At 36.0% G+C, this 23,144-nt stretch overlaps 1 protein-coding gene across 1 annotated transcript in view; it reads left to right on the top strand.

The window, feature by feature from the left end:
• Nucleotides 1-23,144, top strand: part of LOC131851560 (uncharacterized) — a 226,747-nt gene that overhangs the window by 96,642 nt on the left and 106,961 nt on the right. Inside the window, exons 2-3 of the mRNA XM_059202073.1 lie at nt 3,159-3,600; nt 17,742-17,809. Coding sequence (XP_059058056.1) covers nt 3,159-3,600; nt 17,742-17,809 — 510 coding nt within the window. The remainder of the gene's footprint in view (nt 1-3,158; nt 3,601-17,741; nt 17,810-23,144) is intronic.

Raw genomic sequence — 23,144 nt, 5'->3', positions numbered from 1 at the left:
TATGAACAACAAAAATCTGTCAATTTTGCCAAACTGGAGAAGAAACGCCACTACACATTCTATGTGATTGTAGCCCACTCATGCATGAACGTAATATCTCTTTTGAAAAGTTTACACTCTATCCTGAGGAGATAAAACCCATCAGTCCCATCAGTTCTTGTCCCGGACGAGTCTAGGTCTTTAGCAATGTTATCGTCAGTAGTTGCAGTTTTTGGACATCTCCAACATCCAGCGTTTCCCAAGCTCTTACGATCACGTTTAAATTCAGTTGCCCAAAATTTCACTCTCATAAACGATGGTACAGAGTCCCATAAACGGAGTACAACCCATCATCGATTTGCGTAGGCGTATTGCTTTTCAAAATCAAAAACAATCGTAACAGCTCGATACTATATTTTTTTCCTATTTACACAAAAACAGTCACATCCACTGACTCAAACGTCAAACGACTGTTAACTAAAATGGCCGAAAGTTTTCTGAAAGAAAATGTGAGTAACTGTCAAAAGCTGTATAACCACGTTCACTAGTTTTTGGGTTGAGGTCAGAAACTTTTGAGACTACCCAGATATGAGAACAATAACGTGAAGAACAAGTTATATGTGACGTCCATAATACGTCTGATGCGTTCTAATTCCTGAGAACTAAGATGTTTTGTAATAACACAGATTACAAAAAAAAGTAATAATATAAATACATACATATATATAGTACCACCATATTCCGTAATATGACTGCCTTATCTTAAACATCAACCTAGATACCGATTACTAAAAATTGTAATAGTAAATTATAAATACATACATAATATATATAGGAAACTCCCCGGCCAATACAAACAATAAATACTCTTGAATACAAATGTTTGCAACGTGCGATGAATCGATATCATGACCACGGTTAATAAAGTAACTAAACTTAAAACTAAGGCCGTCAAAATAATAATATCCCTGGACAATTCACACGGCGCCATCTGTTCCAAGCTAATTTACCCCTGGGCAATTGACATGGTGCCTTATTTAAATTATTAACCGGGTCTTAACACGAATAATTTTATAGCAAATTACCCCTGAACAATTGACACGACGCCATCTAGTATCAAGGTAATTTACCCCTAGACAATTGACACGGCGCCATCTAGTTCCAGGCTAGTTTACCCCTGGACAATTGACATGCCGCCATCTAGTCCATCAGCTGTCGGCATCGTTTTTTTATTGTGTTGAGATGTGTGATGTAATAGATGTAATAAATGTAAATAAATAGTCCCAAGCTAATTTACCCCTGGACAATTGACATGGTCCCATCTAGTCCCAAGCTAATTTACCCCTGGACAATTGACATGGTCCCATCTAGTCCCAAGCTAATTTACCCCTGGACAATTGACATGGTCCCATCTACTCCCATGCTAATTTACCCCTGGACAATTGACATGGTCCCATCTAGTCGCAAGCTAATTTACCCCTGGACAATTGACATGGTCCCATCTAGTCCCAAGCTAATTTACCCCTGGACAATTGACATGGTCCCATCTAGTCCCAAGCTAATTTACCTCTGGACAATTGACATGGTCCCATCTAGTCCCAAGCTAATTTACTCCTGGACAATTGACATGGTCCCATCTAGTCGCAAGCTAATTTATCCCTGGACAATTGACATGGTCCCATCTAGTCCCAAGCTAATTTACACCTGGACAATTGACATGGTGCCATCTAGTCCCAAGCTAATTTACCCCTGGACAATTGACATGATCCCATCTAGTCCCAAGCTAATTTATCCCTGGACAATTGATATGGTCCCATCTAGTCCCAAGCTAATTTACCCCTGGACAATTGACATGGTCCCATCTAGTCCCAAGCTAATTTACCCCTGGACAATTGATACAGCGTCATCTAGTTCCAAACTAATTTACCCCTGAACAATTGGCACAGCGCCATCTAGTCCCAAGCTAAGTTACCCCTGCACAATTGACCTGGTGCCATCTAGTTCCAAACTAATTTATCCCTGGACAATTCGTACAGCGCCATCTAGTTACCAGCTAATTTACCCCTACACAATTGACACGTTGCCATGTAGTCCGAAGGTAATTTACCCCTGGACAATTACACAGTGCCATCTAGTTCAAAGCTAACTTACCCCTGGACAATTGACACGTCGTATTCCAGTCCCAAGCTAATTTACACAGTTTTCGCTTTGATATGTCGCAGGTGCAGGTGTCTATATATTTCGTGGTAAATATCTTTGCAACCTCCCACACACGTTCGTTTTCCAACGGATTATGTAGATCCCAAACGTGACAGGCTATAATCCCAAACGTATTTATTTACAGTGTAAGCTAACCACTAATCGATTATTCATAACTTCGTGCCTATATCCATACATATTTTATACAAGGTTCGAATACAAACAAGAAAAACTGCGCATTACTAATAATAATAACCTTAGACAATCCATACAGCGTCATCTAATACCAAGTTAAGTAGAGCTTGTGTTATGTACTGTATATTACTATATATTATTATATACAAGCTTTACACGCGAATTTAACCAAAAAGTTAATTAGAATTTTTCTAAAATAAAAGTAGCCTAAGTTCTTCCTTATTACATCAACTACATGCCAATAATAGTCCCTTCAAAATCGGTCCAGCCATTTCAGAGATTAGCCGGAATAAAGAGACAGAAAGACAGACAAAAATTGTAAAAAGTGTTATTCTGGTGTATGTACCGTATTTATATTCATATGCATGTAGTAAAAATACGGTTATTTCATTACAAACAGACACTCCAATTTTATTTATATGTATAGATATTGTCATCGTCACATATTGTGTACATAAATCCGAAGAAAATAAATAAAGAAAAAACTTTTTATTATCATCAGCTGAATTAGGCAAGAAGAAGAAAACCACACAGATGATTACATACAAAGTCCACCTCGGCATATGATGGTATCTGGTGTAAGATTACTTAATACAGTCTAACGGTTTAGCACACCGGCTTATCCGATGGTCGCCGATTCGATTCTTACTATACTAGACTACTTTATGTTTTTACTTATTTTTTATATTATTAAGAATGCATATTAAACATTAAAAATTAGCTAGCTTTAAAGAAGGATGTGTTTAGTATCATTTTCACTCAAGATGAAATTTCTTTCTTTCCAGTACATCTACAATTCGAAGACGAGACGCTGCAAGACTACGTCCTCTACTCTATCGTGGGGTCGTTCATCAGAGGGAACTTCACGCCGACGACGTTCGCGGAACGACCCTGCCGGGACGAGCTGACCCTCCCCTACTTCATCCCCAAGCACCCTCGTGGAGACCAGTCCAAACATAAAAAGTGGCTCGCAGATAGTTACAAACCTTATGATTTCAGGACAGGAATAGTTAGTGATGTGAGTGAATACGACGGTTATTACTTCCGGCCGCGGTTCCGTCGTAGGAACGAGAGGTCTGTGGGGTTTCGAAGGTCGCGATACAGGAAGAGGTTCTTGCCGGCGATGGTTGTGAGTGGACCCCTCGAGGGGAGGGACGGCGTCGTCCTCCACTGGTCTCTGACTGATGCGGTGCATTTAGAAAACGAAGATACTAGTGTTGTTTTTAGGTAAGTGGCTCCACTATATTTTATGTTATTAAATATTGATTTCAGACTGTATTCACTGTTGGGCATAGGTCTTTCCGAATCCCTCCCATCATGTGCGATCTTCCGCCTTAAGAAACTCTTCAGATTTTGCTAAACTGAAGAGTAAACACCTATGCGGTTGTAAAGCACTCATGTATAAACGAAATATCTTCTTTGGAAAGTATACACTATCCTGAGCATATAAAAACCATCGCTCCTTAGAATATCTATCAATTCTTGTTGCTGATGGGTCTAGGTAGCGAACTTTGAAAAACGGGGAGCACAATGGATCTATGTAGATCGCAGTGCTACAGGTTTAGCACCTGACAATAGCACAAACCCCTCAATAAAAAAAGAAACTCTTTCACTATTTCAGAGGTAGATTATTCTAAAGCGCATAAATACTATTAAATAAAATCCCTACAGAAAATTAATAAAGTCATGAGCACCCGAGCGAAACTGGGGCGTTGTTTAGTTCTAGCTAGCTTTTGCCCGCGGCTTCGCTCGCGTTAATTTATCTCCTTAGGAGTGGAATTTATCAAAATCCTTTCTTAGGGGATGCCTACGTCATAGTAGCTTTATGCATACAAAGTCTCAACCCCATCGATTTAAAATTGACAAAGTTTCATACAAACTTTTATCCCCTTGGGGGTAGAATTAATCAAAATCCTTTCTTAGCGGATGCCTACGTCATATCATCTACCTGCATGCCAAATTTCAACCCGATCCGTCCAGTGGTTTAGGCTGTGCGTTGATAGATCACTATGTCAGTCACCTTTGAGTTATATATATTTAGATTACAGTAATGAAAAATGTACAAATAACAACATTTCTTGTTTGTTCGTAAATAATAGAACAAGAAGCAAGTTTTCAAATCACTCCACATAAAATTCCTTCGATAGCCCTTTGATCTCAATTATTTAAATGTTTTTTTTTCACAAGATATATTCTCATGCATTTACGATTCTGTATACGATTGTTTCGGGGATTTTAATATTGTTTCCCCGGGCGGATTTGGGCAGGTTTTCCCAATAAATCCACGATCGTAAATTCGACGAAAGGATTTCTCTGTGCCTTCATGTTGGTTGGGTTTTTTTTAATTTATACTCTTAACAGTAATTATTACTTATTATTTTTAAACATCGAATGCACATTGAATTTTTAACAACATTATAACATACAATTTAAGAATAAATAAGAACCTAAAATTAAAAAGCTTAAAAAAATAATAATATGATGACTAAAATATATTGTTAAAAGGGGTCCCTTTAGGCAACGTTCCGAAGATACTGGCAGCGTTCCCTCTTTGAATAGCTGGACTAATTCTTCGTCCAAGGTAGCTGCCAGCTCTTCGGTCTTCTGTGATGTCGACTAACCTTTTCGTTATTTCTTTGAAAAGTCTTATAGCGCTAGGACCCCACGGAGCAAGGGTCTCGACACCGAATGGGACAAAATCATATTCGGAGCCTAGACCCCTGTATTTATTTGGATAAAGTTGAAATTGATTCTATCAATGTGTTTGTTGATTATAAATAGCCTATTAATGTGTTTTAAAAATAAAATTATTCAATTTGAAAATAGAACGTCACGCATAGAACATCGATATTATTTTGTTTCTTTTTATGAATTTATACAGACTTCTTCTCGAACATTCCGCGGTGTCATCAATCAATATTTAGCATACAATCGATTGTATTATTTTTTTATTTTATTAATATATATATTACAAACAGCAATATTCCAATCAATAAATAACCATTGTGCTCAGTACCATGTATTAGACACACACACGTGGAAGTTATAGTGTTTGAAATTTTTGTTTTATACTACGACGGTGGCAAACAGGCATATGGCCGTACATCTGTCATAGTAAATAGTTACCGTATATGAGAGCCTGAGAAACCTTAATATACTCTTCTTGAAAAACCCCATGCTGTAGTCTCCTGAGAAAACCTCGGCAGGTAGTTCATTCCACAATCTAAGTGTGCGGGAAGTTCTAAAACCGCACTGTCCGAGACTTAGGTCCTAGTGTGAGGGAATGAATTCCTCGTCGATAGCGAGCGGTGCGATGAATAATATAGAACCTAATGTTTAAACTTATAATTTAAATTAATATTATAATTATGATCAAAATTTGACCATCCGCGATCACTAGTCTTTAAAGTCTATGAGATTAATCAAGTTTGCACCAGAAGTAGGTCTAATTATAAAAAAACAAAGTTTATTGGTATCAGCTTGGAACTCAAACTATACAGCATAAGTCGTAGTAGTAAAGAGCTAGATTATGACACACTGAGAGCGAGACTCACCAGGGTTTATTGTTCACCAGAAAATGAACCCTGTTATTACTCTCCGCGTGGCCTAAATTACACGCGCGGCAAACGGAAGTTTTAGATTATTTATGAATGCGTCGTTTACTCCTTTCAATCTTACTGAACATAGTTTAAAGCCCCCTGACGAAGACAAATGGCTCTTTTTACGTAACAATCGAGACACAGAACAACATTGTTCGTCGAACATAATTAATATATCCTTTAACCCCTATTTAAGGGTTCGATCTCTGGCATTTGGGCAACTGGTAAATAGAACTTACTCACATTTTGAAATACGTATGTAATTATATATTTATATTACTAGCTGTGCCCGTAACTTCGTCTACGTTTTATAGTGACCTTGACCAAATAAAGATAAAATATTAAATAATCTATCGCAAAGAAATAAGTGTCAGTCTTCTGGCTTCAAAAATTTCCATACTTTCATCCCCTATTTTATTTTACCACCTTGGGTAACATTTTTATAAACTTTAAATGTCATACAAACTTTCATCCCCCATTTCAACCCTTTACTACCCTTTTTTCGCAATAAAAAGTTGTCTAGTACTTTCGTATTTATAATATTAGTTAGAATTTTGCTAACCGTAAGTACACTTTACTATTATGGTGAATTTACACTTTCCTTTACTTATTCGCTTATTCGCTTTTTTTTATTATTTAGTACATATTGTAATGCCTGATAACATTTTCTACCAATCAACCGTCGCGTTAAATAGAAAGTATAAGGCGGTGCAAATTATTTAAAAACATTTTAATTGTGCAATTTAAATATTTTTTTCTTTTCTATTAAATTAGATTAATTATATGTTTTATACACTACACTAGCTATGCCGCGAATTAGGTTGCGTTTTTTAAATTAAAGATAACCTATATCGTAATTCACGCACAAATTTCATTAATTTAATTGTACTGTCATTTAGTATTGAAAATACTATAACATTAGTTTGGATTATACGTATTTCTCTTGCGTGTTTTATTTAACATCATCTTTGGCACCACCGACCTCAGCACCCACAGAAACCCCGTAACAATGACAGGGTTCAACCTATTTTATCTATTGAACCGATTCATTCTTCTGTTTACGATTTAAAAAAAAAAAAGAGTTTGCAACTTTAATCTATAACTATATATTTACGACTTTCTATAAAGTCGTCGAATATAAAATCCGCTGTTCTATATGCCAGTATGTGACTTTGTGTGGCGAATCGATGGAGCCTGTAATTACCGCTGAACAATATTGAATTAGGAGCAAATCAAATTTGATCGATACGCCTATAAATACTGACGCGTTTGAATAAACAACTTAAACGACTTGTTGTACAGAACATTTTTTATACTACAATGTTGGCAAACAATCATACAGCCCATGTGATAGTAAACGGTTACCTATGGTCTAACGGTTAACTATGGGTTACGGTCCATAGGCTACCTATGGACGGCTGAAATAATCAAAGTTTTTATCTACGCGTTGACTCTTAACCCTTCCCGAAAAACCCCATTTTGTAGTCTTTCGAAAAACCTCGGCGGGTATTGAGGTGTCACGTGCGCGTTGACGACCCTTAAGAAACATTAACCCTTCCTGAAAAACCCTATGTTATAATCTCTCTAGAAAACCTCGGTAGGTAGTTCATTCCACAATCTAAGTATAAAAACTAACTGGAAAATAAAAAAAAAACAATAATGAGCAAGACAAAGGTAACGGGCGGGCTTTTCACTAAAAAGCGATATTTTCCAAGCTAAATTCTTGTAATACTAATATTATAACTAAAAGATAAAAAAAAACTCAATAATAAATAATACATATAGAAGTCATAACGGGCGACCTTATTGCTAAAAAAGATCTCTTCCAGGCATTATACTAATACTAATATTGTAAAAGCAAAAGTGTCAGATTGTCTGTTTGTCACATGTTCATGACTAAATGGGTCTTAAAGAAATTAGGCGTGAACATAGACCGTATCATGATGAAAATCGACGTAAGAAAACGTTTATCTCGAAAAATATCCTGGAAGGGATGTAATAGGGGATGAAATATTTTGCAATCGAAGTCGCGAGTAACAGCTAGTAAACAGCATTGAAAGTATCGTCTAAAGTCCTTTATAAATGTATATCAATATCGTTTTTTTTTTTTTTTATCAAAATAATGACAGATCGCAAATAATATTTTATCTATGGAAATAAATATATTATATAATAATAATAAACTCAGGACAATTCACACAGTGCCATATAGACCCACGTTAAGCTAGCTAAAACTTGTGTTATGGGTACTAGATAACTGATACATATATATAGATATATGTTTTTTTTGTAAATACATACATATTATACATAGAAAACACCCAGACCGATACAAACAATCATACTTATGAATACAAATGTTTGTGCCATGCGAGGAATCGAACCCGCGACCATCGGTCGTAAAGCGATGTGCTTGACCGCTAGACCATCGAGGTCGTCAATAAGATAAAGTACACTTAAATGTCAATCTTAATACAACCGAATAGGACAAATTTCAGATGTTACTATAACAAATTTCATGGAGAGAAAAAAGAGAAATTTTAGCTAACCTAACATACTTTGTTTATTTTATATTACACAACATTTTGTCCCATGAACTGGCTGTTATAATGAAAGTATTCTTTTTATGTGAAATAATATTTCCCACAGCTCCACTTTCCTTTTGACTTTTTCATTGAATACAAAATTAATATACAGAAAAGAATGTTTTATTCACATGCTTTTAAAATGTTTAACAGCAGCGGCTGTTGGTTTTGCAAATGATGCTCTATTTGAATTTGGTTAAAGTCGAAATCAAATTCATTCTTATAAATGCAATAAACAAATGTATGTATATTCATATCACCTTGACGACCTCGGTGGTCTAGCGGTCTACCACGCCGCTTTACTTCTGATGATCGTGGGTTCGATTCCTCGCACGGCACAAACATTTGTATTCATGAATATGATTGTTTGTATCGGTTAGGGTGTTTTCTATGTATAATATGTATGTATTTATGAAAAAAAAAATTATATATTTGTGTTAGTTATTTAGTACCCGTAACACAAGCTTTAGCTAGCTTAACTTGGGACTAGATGGCGTTGTGTGAATTGTCCTGAGATTATTATTATTATTATATCAGTTGTTTAGTACCCATAACACAAGTTGTGCTTAGCTTAGGACTAGATGGCGCTGTGTTAATTATGCAGGGTTATTATTATTATTATATATATATATATATTTATTATATCTCCCTTTTTACGGGGGTAATATATTCAAACACGCGGGCCTTAGCCAAGCGTGGATGAGTTATGTGATGAAGATAGAAATTTTCTGACTATTCGGCATGTGTTTAGTATGACGGCTTTTTGTAATAATAATAATAATTATTATTATTATACAACCGGTTGGACCTAGTTGTGTATGATCAAGAAATAGATAGACATACGGGCATTCTTCTGCATTTATAATTAGAATAGAATAGAAAATTCTTTATTGAAATTAATTTTTTTTTAGCACTTTTGAATAGGCACCATATTTTTTTTAATTTACCGCTCATTTGTAAAGCTGTCTGTCAGGAAGAAAGAGCGGCAATTTTGGTATAGATTATGATTAACATCAAAAACAAACCGAGAAATGAGATGTTTTGGAATTTACCCGATTTCTTTACGCTAAATTAATATTTCAACGCCTCAATCCCTTAAAACACCCCTATAGATTCATAACCATGAAAATTCAACCCCTTCTGTTGGCTGAAACTTTGTTATACAGTTACGAGTTTGGCGGTCTCTAAAGTTGTAAAACTTAATGGTATTTTTTAGAACAAAGGCTGTAGAATACTAAAAATGGTACACTCGATGAGAGTATCATCAATTCAATTCGTACTAATATTAGTAAAAAATAAATGCGTAAGTATTCCGATATGTCTGTCTGTCTGTCTATCTGTTTGTGGGTAGTTTTCAAATTTGAGACCTAAATACAAATATTTTATAAAAGTGAAATTTGTATGATTGAGTATGATTGTGTGTGTTTGCTATGTACGTATATATATTTATCTAGCTTTTACCTGTGGCTTCGCTCGCGTTAATTTATCCCCTTAGGGGTGGAATTTATCAAAATCCTTTCTTAGAGGATGCCTACGTCATAGTAGCTTTATGCATGTAAAGTCTCAGCCCGATGGGTTTAAAATTGATAAAGTTTCATACAAACTTTCATCCCCTATTTTATCCCCTTGGGGGTACAATTAATCAAAATCCTTTCTTAGCGGATGCCTACGTCATAACATCTACCTGCATGCCAAATTTCAGGCCGATCCGTCCAGTGGTTTGGGCTGTGCGTTGATAGATCACTATTTCAGTCACCTTTGAGTTATATATATTTAGATGGATGATAATTGCACGCTGCACCCGCCTGCACTTACAACTTAGTCTTATCATCATTCGCTGGCGGGACACCAGTGGATCGTGATCGTGAACCTAATCGAACGAGCATTAATTTATTAGGGTTAAATATAAATACACAATAAGATTAAATCAGTCGTAGTGATAAGAGCAGACCAGTCCCTAAAAGCAGCATTCGTTCACGATTATGTATATATAAGTTCAAGCCAACGTTTCTTTGTAAATGCGTTGTACCTTCACAATATAACGTCTACGTCTATGTAACAGAATCGACTCATTGGCTTTGCGGCGAGATATTGCATCTCTGTGCATTTTCTACCGCATATATCACGGGAAGTATTCTGAGGAAGTGTTTCACCACCGTACTACCCGCCAGAAACTAAAATACCATCATCTGGATGAATGGCGGTCCTCCACAGTGCGGTTTTCTAGAAATAAAACATAAAAATTAATATATTGCTATGCTGAAAGGGCTTCCGCTCAGCTGGTGCTGCAGCGTATCACATAATATCTGTTAAAATAGTTGTAAAAGTGGGGGTAAATAAATAAATTTAAAAGTATTTATTTTAGTGATTATTTTCTTTATATATGAACATCGCATCATTAGTATCACATGACAGATATTGACCCATGAAGGTCAACTGTGGGCTTACCTTTCATTAATTGCTACGACAAATGAGGCGGAAACTCGAGCGTAAATAACTATGGCAATATTTGTAAGAATACGAGGTACAAAATTTTCCGTTGGACGGATTTTTTGTTAGAACTATATCTAACTATTCACGCTGAATTTAACTTTATTTTTCTAAACTAAAAGTAGCCTTAGTTACTCCTTGTTACATCAGCTACCACTTACCATCAGGTGGACCATAACCTCATTTATCATTGCAATTATATAAAAAAAACCTAACAGCTTCATTCCAACCCCAATAATAATAATAATAATAATCTCAGCGCAATTCACACAGCGCCATCTAGACCCAAGTTAAGCTAGCTTGTGTTATGGGTACTAGATAACTGATACATATACATACATATATATTTTTTTGTAAATACATACATATTATTCATAGAAAACACCCATATCGTTACAAACAATCGTACTCATGAATACAAATATGGAGGCATGCGAGGAATCAAATCCACGACCATCGATCGTAAAGCGGTCGTAACCGCTAGACCACCGAGGTCGTCCACCAATATGTCGAGCACACATATATATTCTCGTATTTCGGTAGAATTGAACTCATTTCGTGGAACCGCATTTATTTCTTGCCTTCCTAAACGTCTGACATAGGGCTAGCAGTAAGGCATATAATTTACGATTATGTTTACATGAACAAAATGTTTCGTGTCTCATTTCATAGGGTTGTCATTTTTATTATGATTCGCAATTTAGTTGGAAAATATTCGATTTAGTAGAAAACAAAGGATAATTCACAGAAAAAATAGATCTTCTTTATATATCGCATATGTAGTACAATACTGGTGTAATTTAGAAATTTCAAATTTTTGAAATTAGACTAACTCTACAGTTATAAAGTGGACTTTCCAAAATTTGTAATTTTTGAGTTAAGCCAGTATTATAATAAGTGTGCGATATGTACTAGCTGTGCCCGTGGTTTCATCCGCATGAAATTTATAGCCTATATGTTATTCTGATGTATAAACTATATTACTGTAAAGTTTCATCAAAATCCATTCAGTAGTTTTTGCGTGAAAGAGTAACATAGTAACATCAGTCCATACTCGCTAACTTTCGCGTTTATAATATTAATATTATAGAGGCATATTTACAAACTCAATTTTTTTATATAAAACATATAACTATAAATATTTAAGAAAATTATATAATAACAATATCTCAGACAATTCACACAGCGCCATCTAGTCCCAAGCTGAACAGAGCTTGTATTATAGTACTAGACAACTGATACTTTTTTTGTAAATACATACCTAATATACATAGAAACATTTCTATTCATGAGTATGATTGTTTGTATCGGTCTGGCTGTTTTCTATGCAAAAGTAAACAACAGTACATGTAGAAAGATTTAGAATTGAACCAAGAAAACCAAGCAATATCGCATTTCTTTATTATCATATATACATTAAATCCGATTAAAAAGTTCGTGAGATACCTACTGTTGTCGATAAATAATTACATTAAAAAATTATACGCCCTACATTCACTTAATACATAAATAATGTCCACGTAACTGGACGTGTCAAATAAATCAATAATCAGAAGCCACATAATGTTTATTGTCACAGAGTATTATACTCTTAATATATTACTATAATTGTATTTTTTTATATTTCATCAGATTACGTGTTATTTTGCGGAAGTCCATACTAACATGTTTCTCTGCCTAGTCACTTCCCATTTCATTTGGGGTCGACTCTCCTAGTCCTTCATCGCCAGGCACATCGGTCCTGGGCCGTGGAAGTCCTTAAATGGACTTATAGACATATGGACATACATAACGGATTTAAATTGTTTCCGCTAAGCTAAATATTTTGAATTAATTAAAAAAGTGTATTTTTTAATTCACACTCAGCTAGTTTTTTTATTTATTTGGAATACAAACAATTTTACAATGCTGTTAGTAGTTAGATACATAGATTTAACTTAATTGTAGCAAAACCAATACTGATGTCCATAGAATAGAATATAATAGAATAGAATATGTATGTTACTCTTATTGTTATATTTATTTACAGGCCAGAATAATTTTTAATTATTTTAAAAATCTTATTTTTACGGTAGTTTTTTGAACGGTCAGGCATACATTGTTCTCCATTTTATGACAGTGTTTATTCTACACACCCTGAAAGACTTAGAAAAATGCTTAATACTTCTTAAATGGCCGGTAATGCACTTGCAATTCCCCTTGTATTGCGGGTGCTGATGGGCGGCGGTAATCACTTACCATCAGGTGAGCCGCAAACTCGATACTCCTTCTCGAAAGAACGGCAACAATTTCCTTCTTAAAAGACTGACAACTCACTTTGCATAACCTCTGGTGTTGAGGGTGCTCATGGGCGACGGTTATCACTTACAATCAGATGAGCTACAAGCTCGGTATTCTTTCTTAAAAGACTGAGAACACACTTTGCAATACCCCTGGTGTTGAGGGTGCTCATGGGCGACGGTTATCACCTACAATCAGGTGAGCCACAAGCTCGGTATTCCTTCTTAAAAGACTGACAACACACTTTGCAATACCCCTGGTGTTGAGAGTGCTCATGGGCGACGGTTATCACTTACAATCAGGTGAGCCATAAGCTCGGTATTCCTTCTTAAAGACTGACAACACACTTTGCAATACCCCTGGTGATGAGGGTGCTCATGGGCGACGGTTATCACTTACAATCAGGTGAGCCACAAGCTCGGTATCCCTTCTTAAAAGACTGACAACACACTTTGCAATACCCCTGGTGTTGAGAGTGCTCATGGGCGACGGTTATCACTTACAATCAGGTGAGCTACAAGCTCGGTATTCCTTCTTAAAGACTGACAACACACTTTGCAATACCCCTGGTGTTGAGAGTGCTCATGGGCGATGGTTATCACCTACAATTAGGTGAGCCACAAGCTCGGTATTCCTTCTTAAAAGACTGACAACTCACTTTGCAAAACCTCTGGTGTTGAGGGTGCTCATGGGCGACGGTTATCACCTACAATCAGGTGAGCTACAAGCTCGGTATTCCTTCTTAAAAGACTGACAACACACTTTGCAAAACCTCTGGTGTTGAGGGTGCTCATGGGCGACGGTTATCACGTACAATCAGGTGAGCTACAAGCTCGGTATTCCTTCTTAAAAGACTGACAACACACTTTGCAATACCCCTGGTGATGAGGGCACTCATGGGCGACAACACACTTAAAATGCCCTTAGTATTGATGGTGCTTATAGGCAGCGGTAATTTACTATCAGGTGAGGACCAAGCTCGATTGTCCCCTATGCTATAAAAAAATCGCACTGTCACCATTGTCAATTGACGGCTCTGTAGTATTAGTCCGTGGCACACAAGAAAGTTACTAACACCATTTACAAAGTGCACAAGGTCGAGACGCTTCCATCGATCAGCGGGTGTAAATTACGGCTATCTAATCAACCGGCGGACCGTCCACCAAGCAACTTTATTGTTTTCTACTTAACATCTAAGTTACTGTTTTCATATAAACCGAAGAATGGAATAGAAAATCATTTATTCAAATAAACTTACATTGAAGCACTTTTGAATCGTCATCATTTATTTTTTTAATATACCGCTCATTTGGACAACTGCTTCATCATAAGAAGAACGAGCAAGAAACTTGCGTGTTGCTCTTTTATATAATTTTATTGTAACTTTTTATTTGCAACTTTATTGTTGTTTACTTAACATCTAAGTTATTGTTTTCATGGTCTGGTCTTGTCCGCCCTCAAAGCAGGTTAGGTTCCTTGTTTCTAGAAATCATGACTAGAGCCTTGCGAATAAATACATGGCAAAATTGGGCCTCAGCTTAACAACAATCTACAGATTTTGCCATGTAGAAGAACAAACGCCACTACACTTCCTATGTGGTTGTATCCCACACATGCATAAACGAAATATCTCCTTTGGAAAGTATGCAGTATGTCTTGAGGAGATAGAATCTATCGCTCCTAAGAACATGCTTCAATTCTTGTCCCTGACGGATCTAGGTAGCGGATTTTGAGAAAAGTGCGAGCACAGTAGATCTATATAGGTCACAGTGCTACACCTGACAATAGCCCAAAACCCTCAATAAAGAATAAAATCATATAATCCGAAGTTTTCAATAGCTATTTTCAGCTAATTAATCACATTATTTACAGTTTATTCATACTTTATATATTTTTACAAAAAGCTCGAATGTAATTTTTTTTAAATAAGTATAGTATAAGTAAGGAGCCAACAGAATATCAGCGCTGCAGATTTATCTGCAGCATTATGCCGAGTTGGCTGCCTTTTCATTTTTGCGGTACATAAAGACACTTACATTTCTTTTATTAATTAATATTTTTTCTGTATCTCATGTATGTTATGTGTGTAATTGTTGAATAAAGAATTTATCTATCTATCTATGGCACAGATTAAAGAGGCGTAACATTTTAGGAATGTATTTCTGGAATAGAATCGCCTGAGAATGTCGCAGACGGATACATTCCGTTATAAAAAAATATACCATGCGATTCTTGTTACAATTTACACAGTACCGTCTAGTCTCAAGCTAAGTAGAGCTTATATTATACGTACTAGACAACTGATATAAATATGTTAGCTGGAGAAATATTGCAGTGTTTGATTTGTTTTAATTGTAATAAATAAAATATTTAGAATATATTGTACACAGATTTTAATAATGACGCCACGGAATGTTCGAGAAGGAGTCCAAAATTGTATATAAAACTAGCTGTCCCGGCAAACGTTGTTTTGCCATAAAATAAAATAAAAATTTAGGGGTGACTACCCCTAACATTTAGGGGGACGAAAAATATATGTTGGCTGATTCTCAGACCTACTCAATACGCTCACAAAATTTCATGAGAATCGGTCAAGCCGTTTCGGAGGAGTATGGGAACGAAAACGGTGACACGAGAATTTTATATTTAAGATACATCAATGTTCTGTGCCTGACGTTCCAAATTTGAAATTTTAAAATGATTCTTAAATATATTAAAGAGATCTTTGCGATCACAGACAAAATATATAGTCTTTTTTTTATTAAATATATACGTAATATACACAAAAAACACAGACAGATACAAACAATCATACTCATGAATACAAACGTTTGTATCATGCGAGGAATCGAACCCGCAACCATCGAAAGTAAGGGGATGTACTAAACCGCTATTCCGCGACCAGCGGAAGTAAGCTGGTGAGCTAAACTGCTAGACTACCGAGCTCTTCAAACGTTAATTCTTGATGTAATACCACAAAGTACTAGGTTCGTCTTCGTGAACTGCTTTAATTTTCAAGGTTTTCTCGTGATATCGTCATTAAAGCATCAAGGTTAAGACGCCTCCATCGTTCGCGGTAAATCAGGGAGATCTAATCAACCAGTAGACAGCTGAATGACGGCGCGGCCTTAATGCATATAAAATTCAATACTGACCGTGAATTATTTTGTGCTATTGGAAATTAGTTCCTATTTAGTACACGTAGAAGGTTCTATGTGTAATAAATAAGAATAAGACTGAGTATATAAAAAATGTAGCATAAAAAAAGTTTGTACTATTTTTATTATGATACAAGTCCTTTTTAGCCCAACTTAAAGTTTTACAATAAAAAAAAAAATATTTGTATAAAAATTTTTGCACTTTTTATTTACTATATTTATTAATTATTATTAAAACTAAAAAATATTATTAAAACGAAGCTTTACAAATCTATGCCTTGCTTACTTTTAATATTCCATGAGAACCGATGACTACAGAAATATCTACCCACGTTTCACCCGAGCGAAGCCGGGTTTTCATCTAGTATAATAATAATGTGTACAAAACGATCAGAAAAATAATATATAAAATAATTGAATTCTGTCAACGCCAGTTTATCTCATTGTAGCTTGCTGCGCCCATAAGGGTCCATGGTGCTCTTATTCAAATTTCAAATTCAAATTAAAAATATCTTTATTCATGTAGGTCTATTACAGACTCTTATGATATGTCAAATCTACCGTCAGTTCGGAATGATATCGAGATGAGAAGAACTGACAAGAAACTCAGCTCGTATTTTTTTCAAATAATAGTGGAACATGTTTATGATAAATACAGTTATTAAAATTCATATTTGGGAGAATAGAGTGACCACCAGCACATGCTATCGCAAAGAACAAAAAATTTAATCAGTGTTCACAACCTGAACAGACCAGTCTCCACAAGCAGCACCCGTTCACGAGTATGACGGATGAGCCAGCCATCATTGTACTCAACCATATTTGAGGGAGCACATCGACCCGGCCCACAACGCCGCCACAAGTTTGAACTTTATAGCGAGCATGACTGTTTCAGGTTACTCCACTACGTCAATTATATTATTTACAGCATAGGCTGTACCGATCACAGTTTTCACCCATTACAATATTAAATTTACATTATTTAATTTACAATATGTCATTACAAAATTTATTATATTATAATAATTAGTTATTGCCAACCTTTATTGTAACACTATGGAATGCAAATGAATAAATAAATAAAAAAATCCGCTCCATTACGCTAAAGTCGTCGCAACATTCAGAGCTACATTTTAGTTGCCATTGAACCGAAGGACGATTATGTTGTTTAATACCCATAACACAAGTCCTGCTTAGCTTAGTCCAGGCTGATTATTATATAGAAAATCTAATTTATTTATCTTTTCTTGTTACAGGTTACGTTATAGGAAAACAACGAGTGCCACCATATACCAAGTGTTCTTTACTAAAATTTTAAGACTAGGTGAGTTATTTAATTTTATATAACTAAATATTATCGAGTAATTGCAATATAAAGATGAGATATTTTCCATGACAACATTAATCGAGATATTTCAAATAATGATATTACTAAAGAGCTCCCTATATTTTGAGGCTGTTACAATATATTACAATTATATATACTTACAATACCTACTAGTAGATTTAGGTGGTATGGACATATTCTGCGTAAACCTGAAAACCATGTTGTGAAAAAGAGTATGAGGCAGGCCACCAACTACCTGGTTGACTAATGTCCATAGGGACATGAAGGAGTTGGACTCGTCAAATGACAGTGCTTACCAGCAAAGTGTATAGCGCCTTAAGATTAGAAAAGCCAACCCCGCGTAACGGGAAGAGGCGAGGTTGAAGAAAAAGATATATATTTACAAGATCTGTACGTGCACAATCACCGGTATCTCGATATCAAACGGTATCTAATACATGATGAGATACCTTGATTCTCTCTCTGCCCAGACTAACTCAAACTAACCCTTTTTTTTTTACTTGGAGAAAATCCCTCATGAAGACCCGCCGGCCCCGAGGGAAGCCCGCGGGTAATGTGAGACTCCTACTCACTAAAAACTCCAAGATGTCCCTCACCCAAAGCCATATGCCGGAGTCGCGGGATCGATAACAGTCAACCGCGACTAAGTCAAACTAACCCAGACTAACTAGGAGCCCGCCAGTGCATTCGGTCCAAGATTTAGAAAATTGTAGAGATTTTGCTGGTATAGATCTCGCTCTCACTTCGACCGCATATAAATTAATTACATTCCCATTTTAATTCAACTAATGTAACAATGTCACGTAATTTCATAATAGCTATAATAATTCCACACATGTTCGTGTAGGTGAAATGAAAAATTAGTGTACTACATCATTTCGTTGTCCAATATACACCGCGTAAGATATTTCAGCGGCGCCGCCGTCCGCGAGATAGAGGGTTAAACAATAAAGATAATGTGGTACATGTGTGCACGAATAATCTACCCTACCACGGAAGCTGGCGCATCAATCAGACCACAGAATACATCATTCCAACCATTTACCAAAGGAAAACATATCATATACGAACATTACTAAAGTCCAATATGCCGTGGACAATTGGTAGCCACCATTTTTGTTTTATAGTTAGGCCTTAGTTGAAAACAGAAATATTATGGATGCTATAAACATTGATAAATTTCCCCACGGAGTCGATTTTATGCGCGATATGATTCAAGTCAATCTTCTTTTATGGGAATCAAAGTAAACGTAATTTTCGTTTATTTGAATACTAGTGTTACACCTTGGCTTCGCACGTAGGTATTGTGTTAGTTCAAGTAACTGAGGTCGAATAACTATAATACATATAAACATTCGGGAAGAAACTTTTCAAATCATAGTGAAAACTGCATTAAAATTGCTTACTAGTTTAAAAGAAATAAGTGATAAAACTCTGTCCTATATCTATACATATAAATATAATTGGAGTGTCTGTTTGTAATATTGAAATAACCGTTTTTTACTACATGCATCTGTATATATATACGGTACATATACCAAAATAACATTTTTTATTATTTTTGTCTGTCTGTCTGTTTGTTCCGGCTAATCTCTGAAATGGCTGGACCGATTTTGACAGGACTTTTTTTGGCAGGTAGCTGATGTAATAAGAAATAACTTAGTCTACTTTTATTTTAGAAAAATAAAGTTAAATTCCACGCGGACAAAGTCGCGGGAACAGCTAGTTATTCATAAATTTATATAGTCTTATTGTATGGCCATGTAATGTAAAGTAACGAGGATTATATGGCAAAAAGCCTTAAGACTACCTGAACGTAAAAGAGTTATAGGGCGTCCTCCAGCCACCTGGTGGATCAGCATGAGTAAGCTTATTGCAACGGAAAAATTCTAATTCTTCTCGACCCAACAACCCAGGACCGATTGCCCTGGCGCCGCAAAATTAATAAAACCGACCCCGCATGAAGTCGGACTGTTCTAAGAAACAGAAAAAGAAGATAAAATCTTATTGTATTATAATGAGCACCAATGCTATTCTATGCTAACAATGAAACTAAATGTTGGGATTAAAAGATATATATGATAGCAGAAAGAAATATTTTATTTATTTATTTTAATTTTAATTCGGATTACATCCATATTGTGTTAGTAAAAAACTTATAAAACTATGTTAGTAACTTATAATATATGTACATATACGTAGATATATTTAATTCATATATCTGTGTCCACGTCCAGAAGCACTGGGTCCGCAACGTTATCCAGTGCCTCTGGAGCGGACAATCAGGTATATTCGCAACAGTTTTTAGGATGCTGTTTGAGCTCCCCCGAATTCTAGACATCAGTGATGCAGCTCTTTTACGCATTATGGCTTCAAATCCATCTACCCGCGCTGCTGCAAACATCTCTGATGCGCTACAAAACTGAGGGAGCCCCAACAACATCCTAAACCCATTATTATACTGTATACGAAGAACGTTGTATGCCCTCTGCGTATACCCAAACCATAGGCCGCACGTGTAAAACGACTGACAATACGATTTTAAATATAAAAGATTTTTGTAAAGCACTATCCTATATAATTTACAGATTCAACTCCTATACTTGACAGTAGATGTCGTTAAAGGAGAAGTAACATGTCAATCAGGTTTTTCATTCATTTCATTCATAATTTAAGAGCTACGCTCTTGTCGGTGGAGCTCTTGCCACTTTCCGCGATCTTCCATCATGCTCTTTAATTCTTGATACGACACGACTCCCATTTTGTCCTCAATTTATTTGATGTAGCTATTCCTTGGTCTTCCCCTCCCCCTCTTTCCTTCTATTTTCCCCTCAATAATAATTTTCATGAAATCATCGTGCCGTATCAAGTGCCCTAACATTTTTCCTCGTCTATTTTCTATGGTGTTCAATATTTGTCTTTTTTCTTTTACCCTGTGTAGTACTTCTTCGTTTCTTACTTTATCCTTCCAGCTAATTCTTTCCATCCTCCTCCAACACCACATTTTAAAAGCCTCCAGTTTGTCTCTTTCCTTTTGATTTAATGTCAATCAGGTACTTTGAGTAAATAATCTTATCCACGGATCCCCAAGGGTGTACTTTGATTAGAGTAGTTAAATAAATTAAATTACGGAAAGTTTTCCACAGTGGTTGTTATTATATTATGTAATTACTTTTTTTTTTTCGGACTACTCTAATGCTGTTGGCCGTAGCTAGCCTTTACAGCTTCACCGGACGTTATGGGGCGAGTGCAGATGGCACTCCAAACCCGCGGAAGGACTTATGGAGCGGCTGAAGGCCAACTCCTGCCCGACGGATACGACTTTAGTCTGAAGGCACCACTAGGGGTTCGAACCTCGGCTCAGGCCGTCGTAATTTCGATCCCCGTTTGACGGGGAATCGATCGGAGGGGCGCCAGTGTGAAGCGCCCGGGCGCGCGCAGGCGCCCGGTTGAATGCGCGATATTGAGTGTTTGAGGTCGTCGTCTTCGTCGGCGAGGACAGTGTCGTGTGTGTGTGTAAATTGTGGTCGGGGTGGAAAGGGTGGGCCCGTGGGGAGGTTACCTGCCGTTATGGGGTTGTCGGGGTCAATGAGAACGTGCCTCGGGCGACGTTGTCGCGTATGTCGGATATTACTCCTCGGTGCGTAGTCAACCGCACTGACTATAAGCGGGTTAGGGTGGGTATGTAATTAATAATTATTAAATGACTATATGTGTTCTAAAAAAATCTAAATAGCGTGATGTAGAATAAAGTATAAACTAAACAACGCCATCTAGTGGCACACTTAGGAACTAAAACAAACGTAATCTTGTTCGATTGTACATCGAGTGTTACTTGATGACGTCGCCTACGTTACTCTTCATGTATATACATAGGCGACAGATTTTTTTTTAATGAGAGATTTGGGCTATTGTCAGGTACTAAGATTTGTAGCACTGTGGCCTATATAGATCTATCGTGATCATAGTCCGGTCAGGGTTAGGAATTGAAGGAGCGATAGTTTCGTCTTGTGAAGCTGTAAAGCCCAGTTATGGCTAAAAGAATTAAAAGATTCGAAGAAAAAACGACAGCAGACTTACCATCAATTGAACCCTTAACTTATTAGGTATTTCATTAGAAAAAATCAACTGACGGTCACGGTGATCTAGTAGATGGTCGCGGGTTCGATTCCTCGCACTGCACAAACATTTGTATTCATGAGTATTATTTATATCGGTCTGGGTGTTTTCTACGTATGTATTTACGATAAGAAAAATATATCTATATATTTATATCCATAACACAAGCTTTAGCTAGCTTAACTTGGGTCTAGATGGTGCTGTGTGAATTGTCCTGAGATTATTAATATTATTATTATAATTATTAATTGCAGACGCGAGCGAAATCGCGGTTAAAACTACTTATTCCAAAATTGCACATTTTCATAACAAACATTTAAATTCCATTTAAAAATTCATCAGTTATATTGCAACTCTTTATTGTAAATTGCTTTATTTTCATATGATACCCTCATAAGGTTTCGCATCAAAACGACAACAGTTTAAAGTTAATTTAAACTTAGATTATTTGGGTATGAAAGTAAACTTGCTATTCTAACTTTGGGAGATAGAAAGTTTACTAACTCGTTTAGTGTTCGGTCCCTACAGTTTATAATTTACTAAACGATGAACCTGAACTAAATGGTTATCTCATTGCTTTCGATGGTCGTAGTTTTGATTCTCGTAGAATTGAAACGGTTTTTTATACCAGATAGGTATGTAGGCTACCAACCTCCTTGCATAAACTAGCCATATAACACAGACACATTTTAATAAAAAGTATATTGTCAAAATGTCAAATTCATTCGCTTGCAAATTACTGATTTAAATGAGTTGTTAAATTAATAATTATTTGTTATTTTTAATTCTGATATTATATACAGCGTCATATATTCAATCTTTTATTAATATCACTCCTTCTGTATATCAACACGCCAACCTAACCACAAGTATATTAAAGGAATTAAAATTAACAGAGTAATAGGAAACAAAAGGGGGGATTTCAATTACGAAATCTCTTATAAACAAATTGTGGATAGAGGAATAAAGACAAAACGTGTAGGTGGCGCTAGAATAGAGTAGTAAAAATTTATAACAATAATATAATAATAATATCTCAGAAGAATTCACACAGCGCCATCTAATCCCAAGCTAAGCAGAGCTTGTGTTATGGGTACTAGACAACTGATATAAATACATAGATACATTTTTTTTGTAAATAAATACGTATTATACATAGAAAACACCCAGACAGATACAATCATACTCATGA

Source organism: Achroia grisella, unplaced genomic scaffold (genome assembly GCF_030625045.1).
Source record: "Achroia grisella isolate CSIRO2021 unplaced genomic scaffold, CSIRO_AGI_Agris_v1 utg784, whole genome shotgun sequence".
NCBI classification, from domain to species: domain Eukaryota; kingdom Metazoa; phylum Arthropoda; class Insecta; order Lepidoptera; family Pyralidae; genus Achroia; species Achroia grisella.
This window is presented reverse-complemented; position numbering and strand designations above follow the sequence as displayed.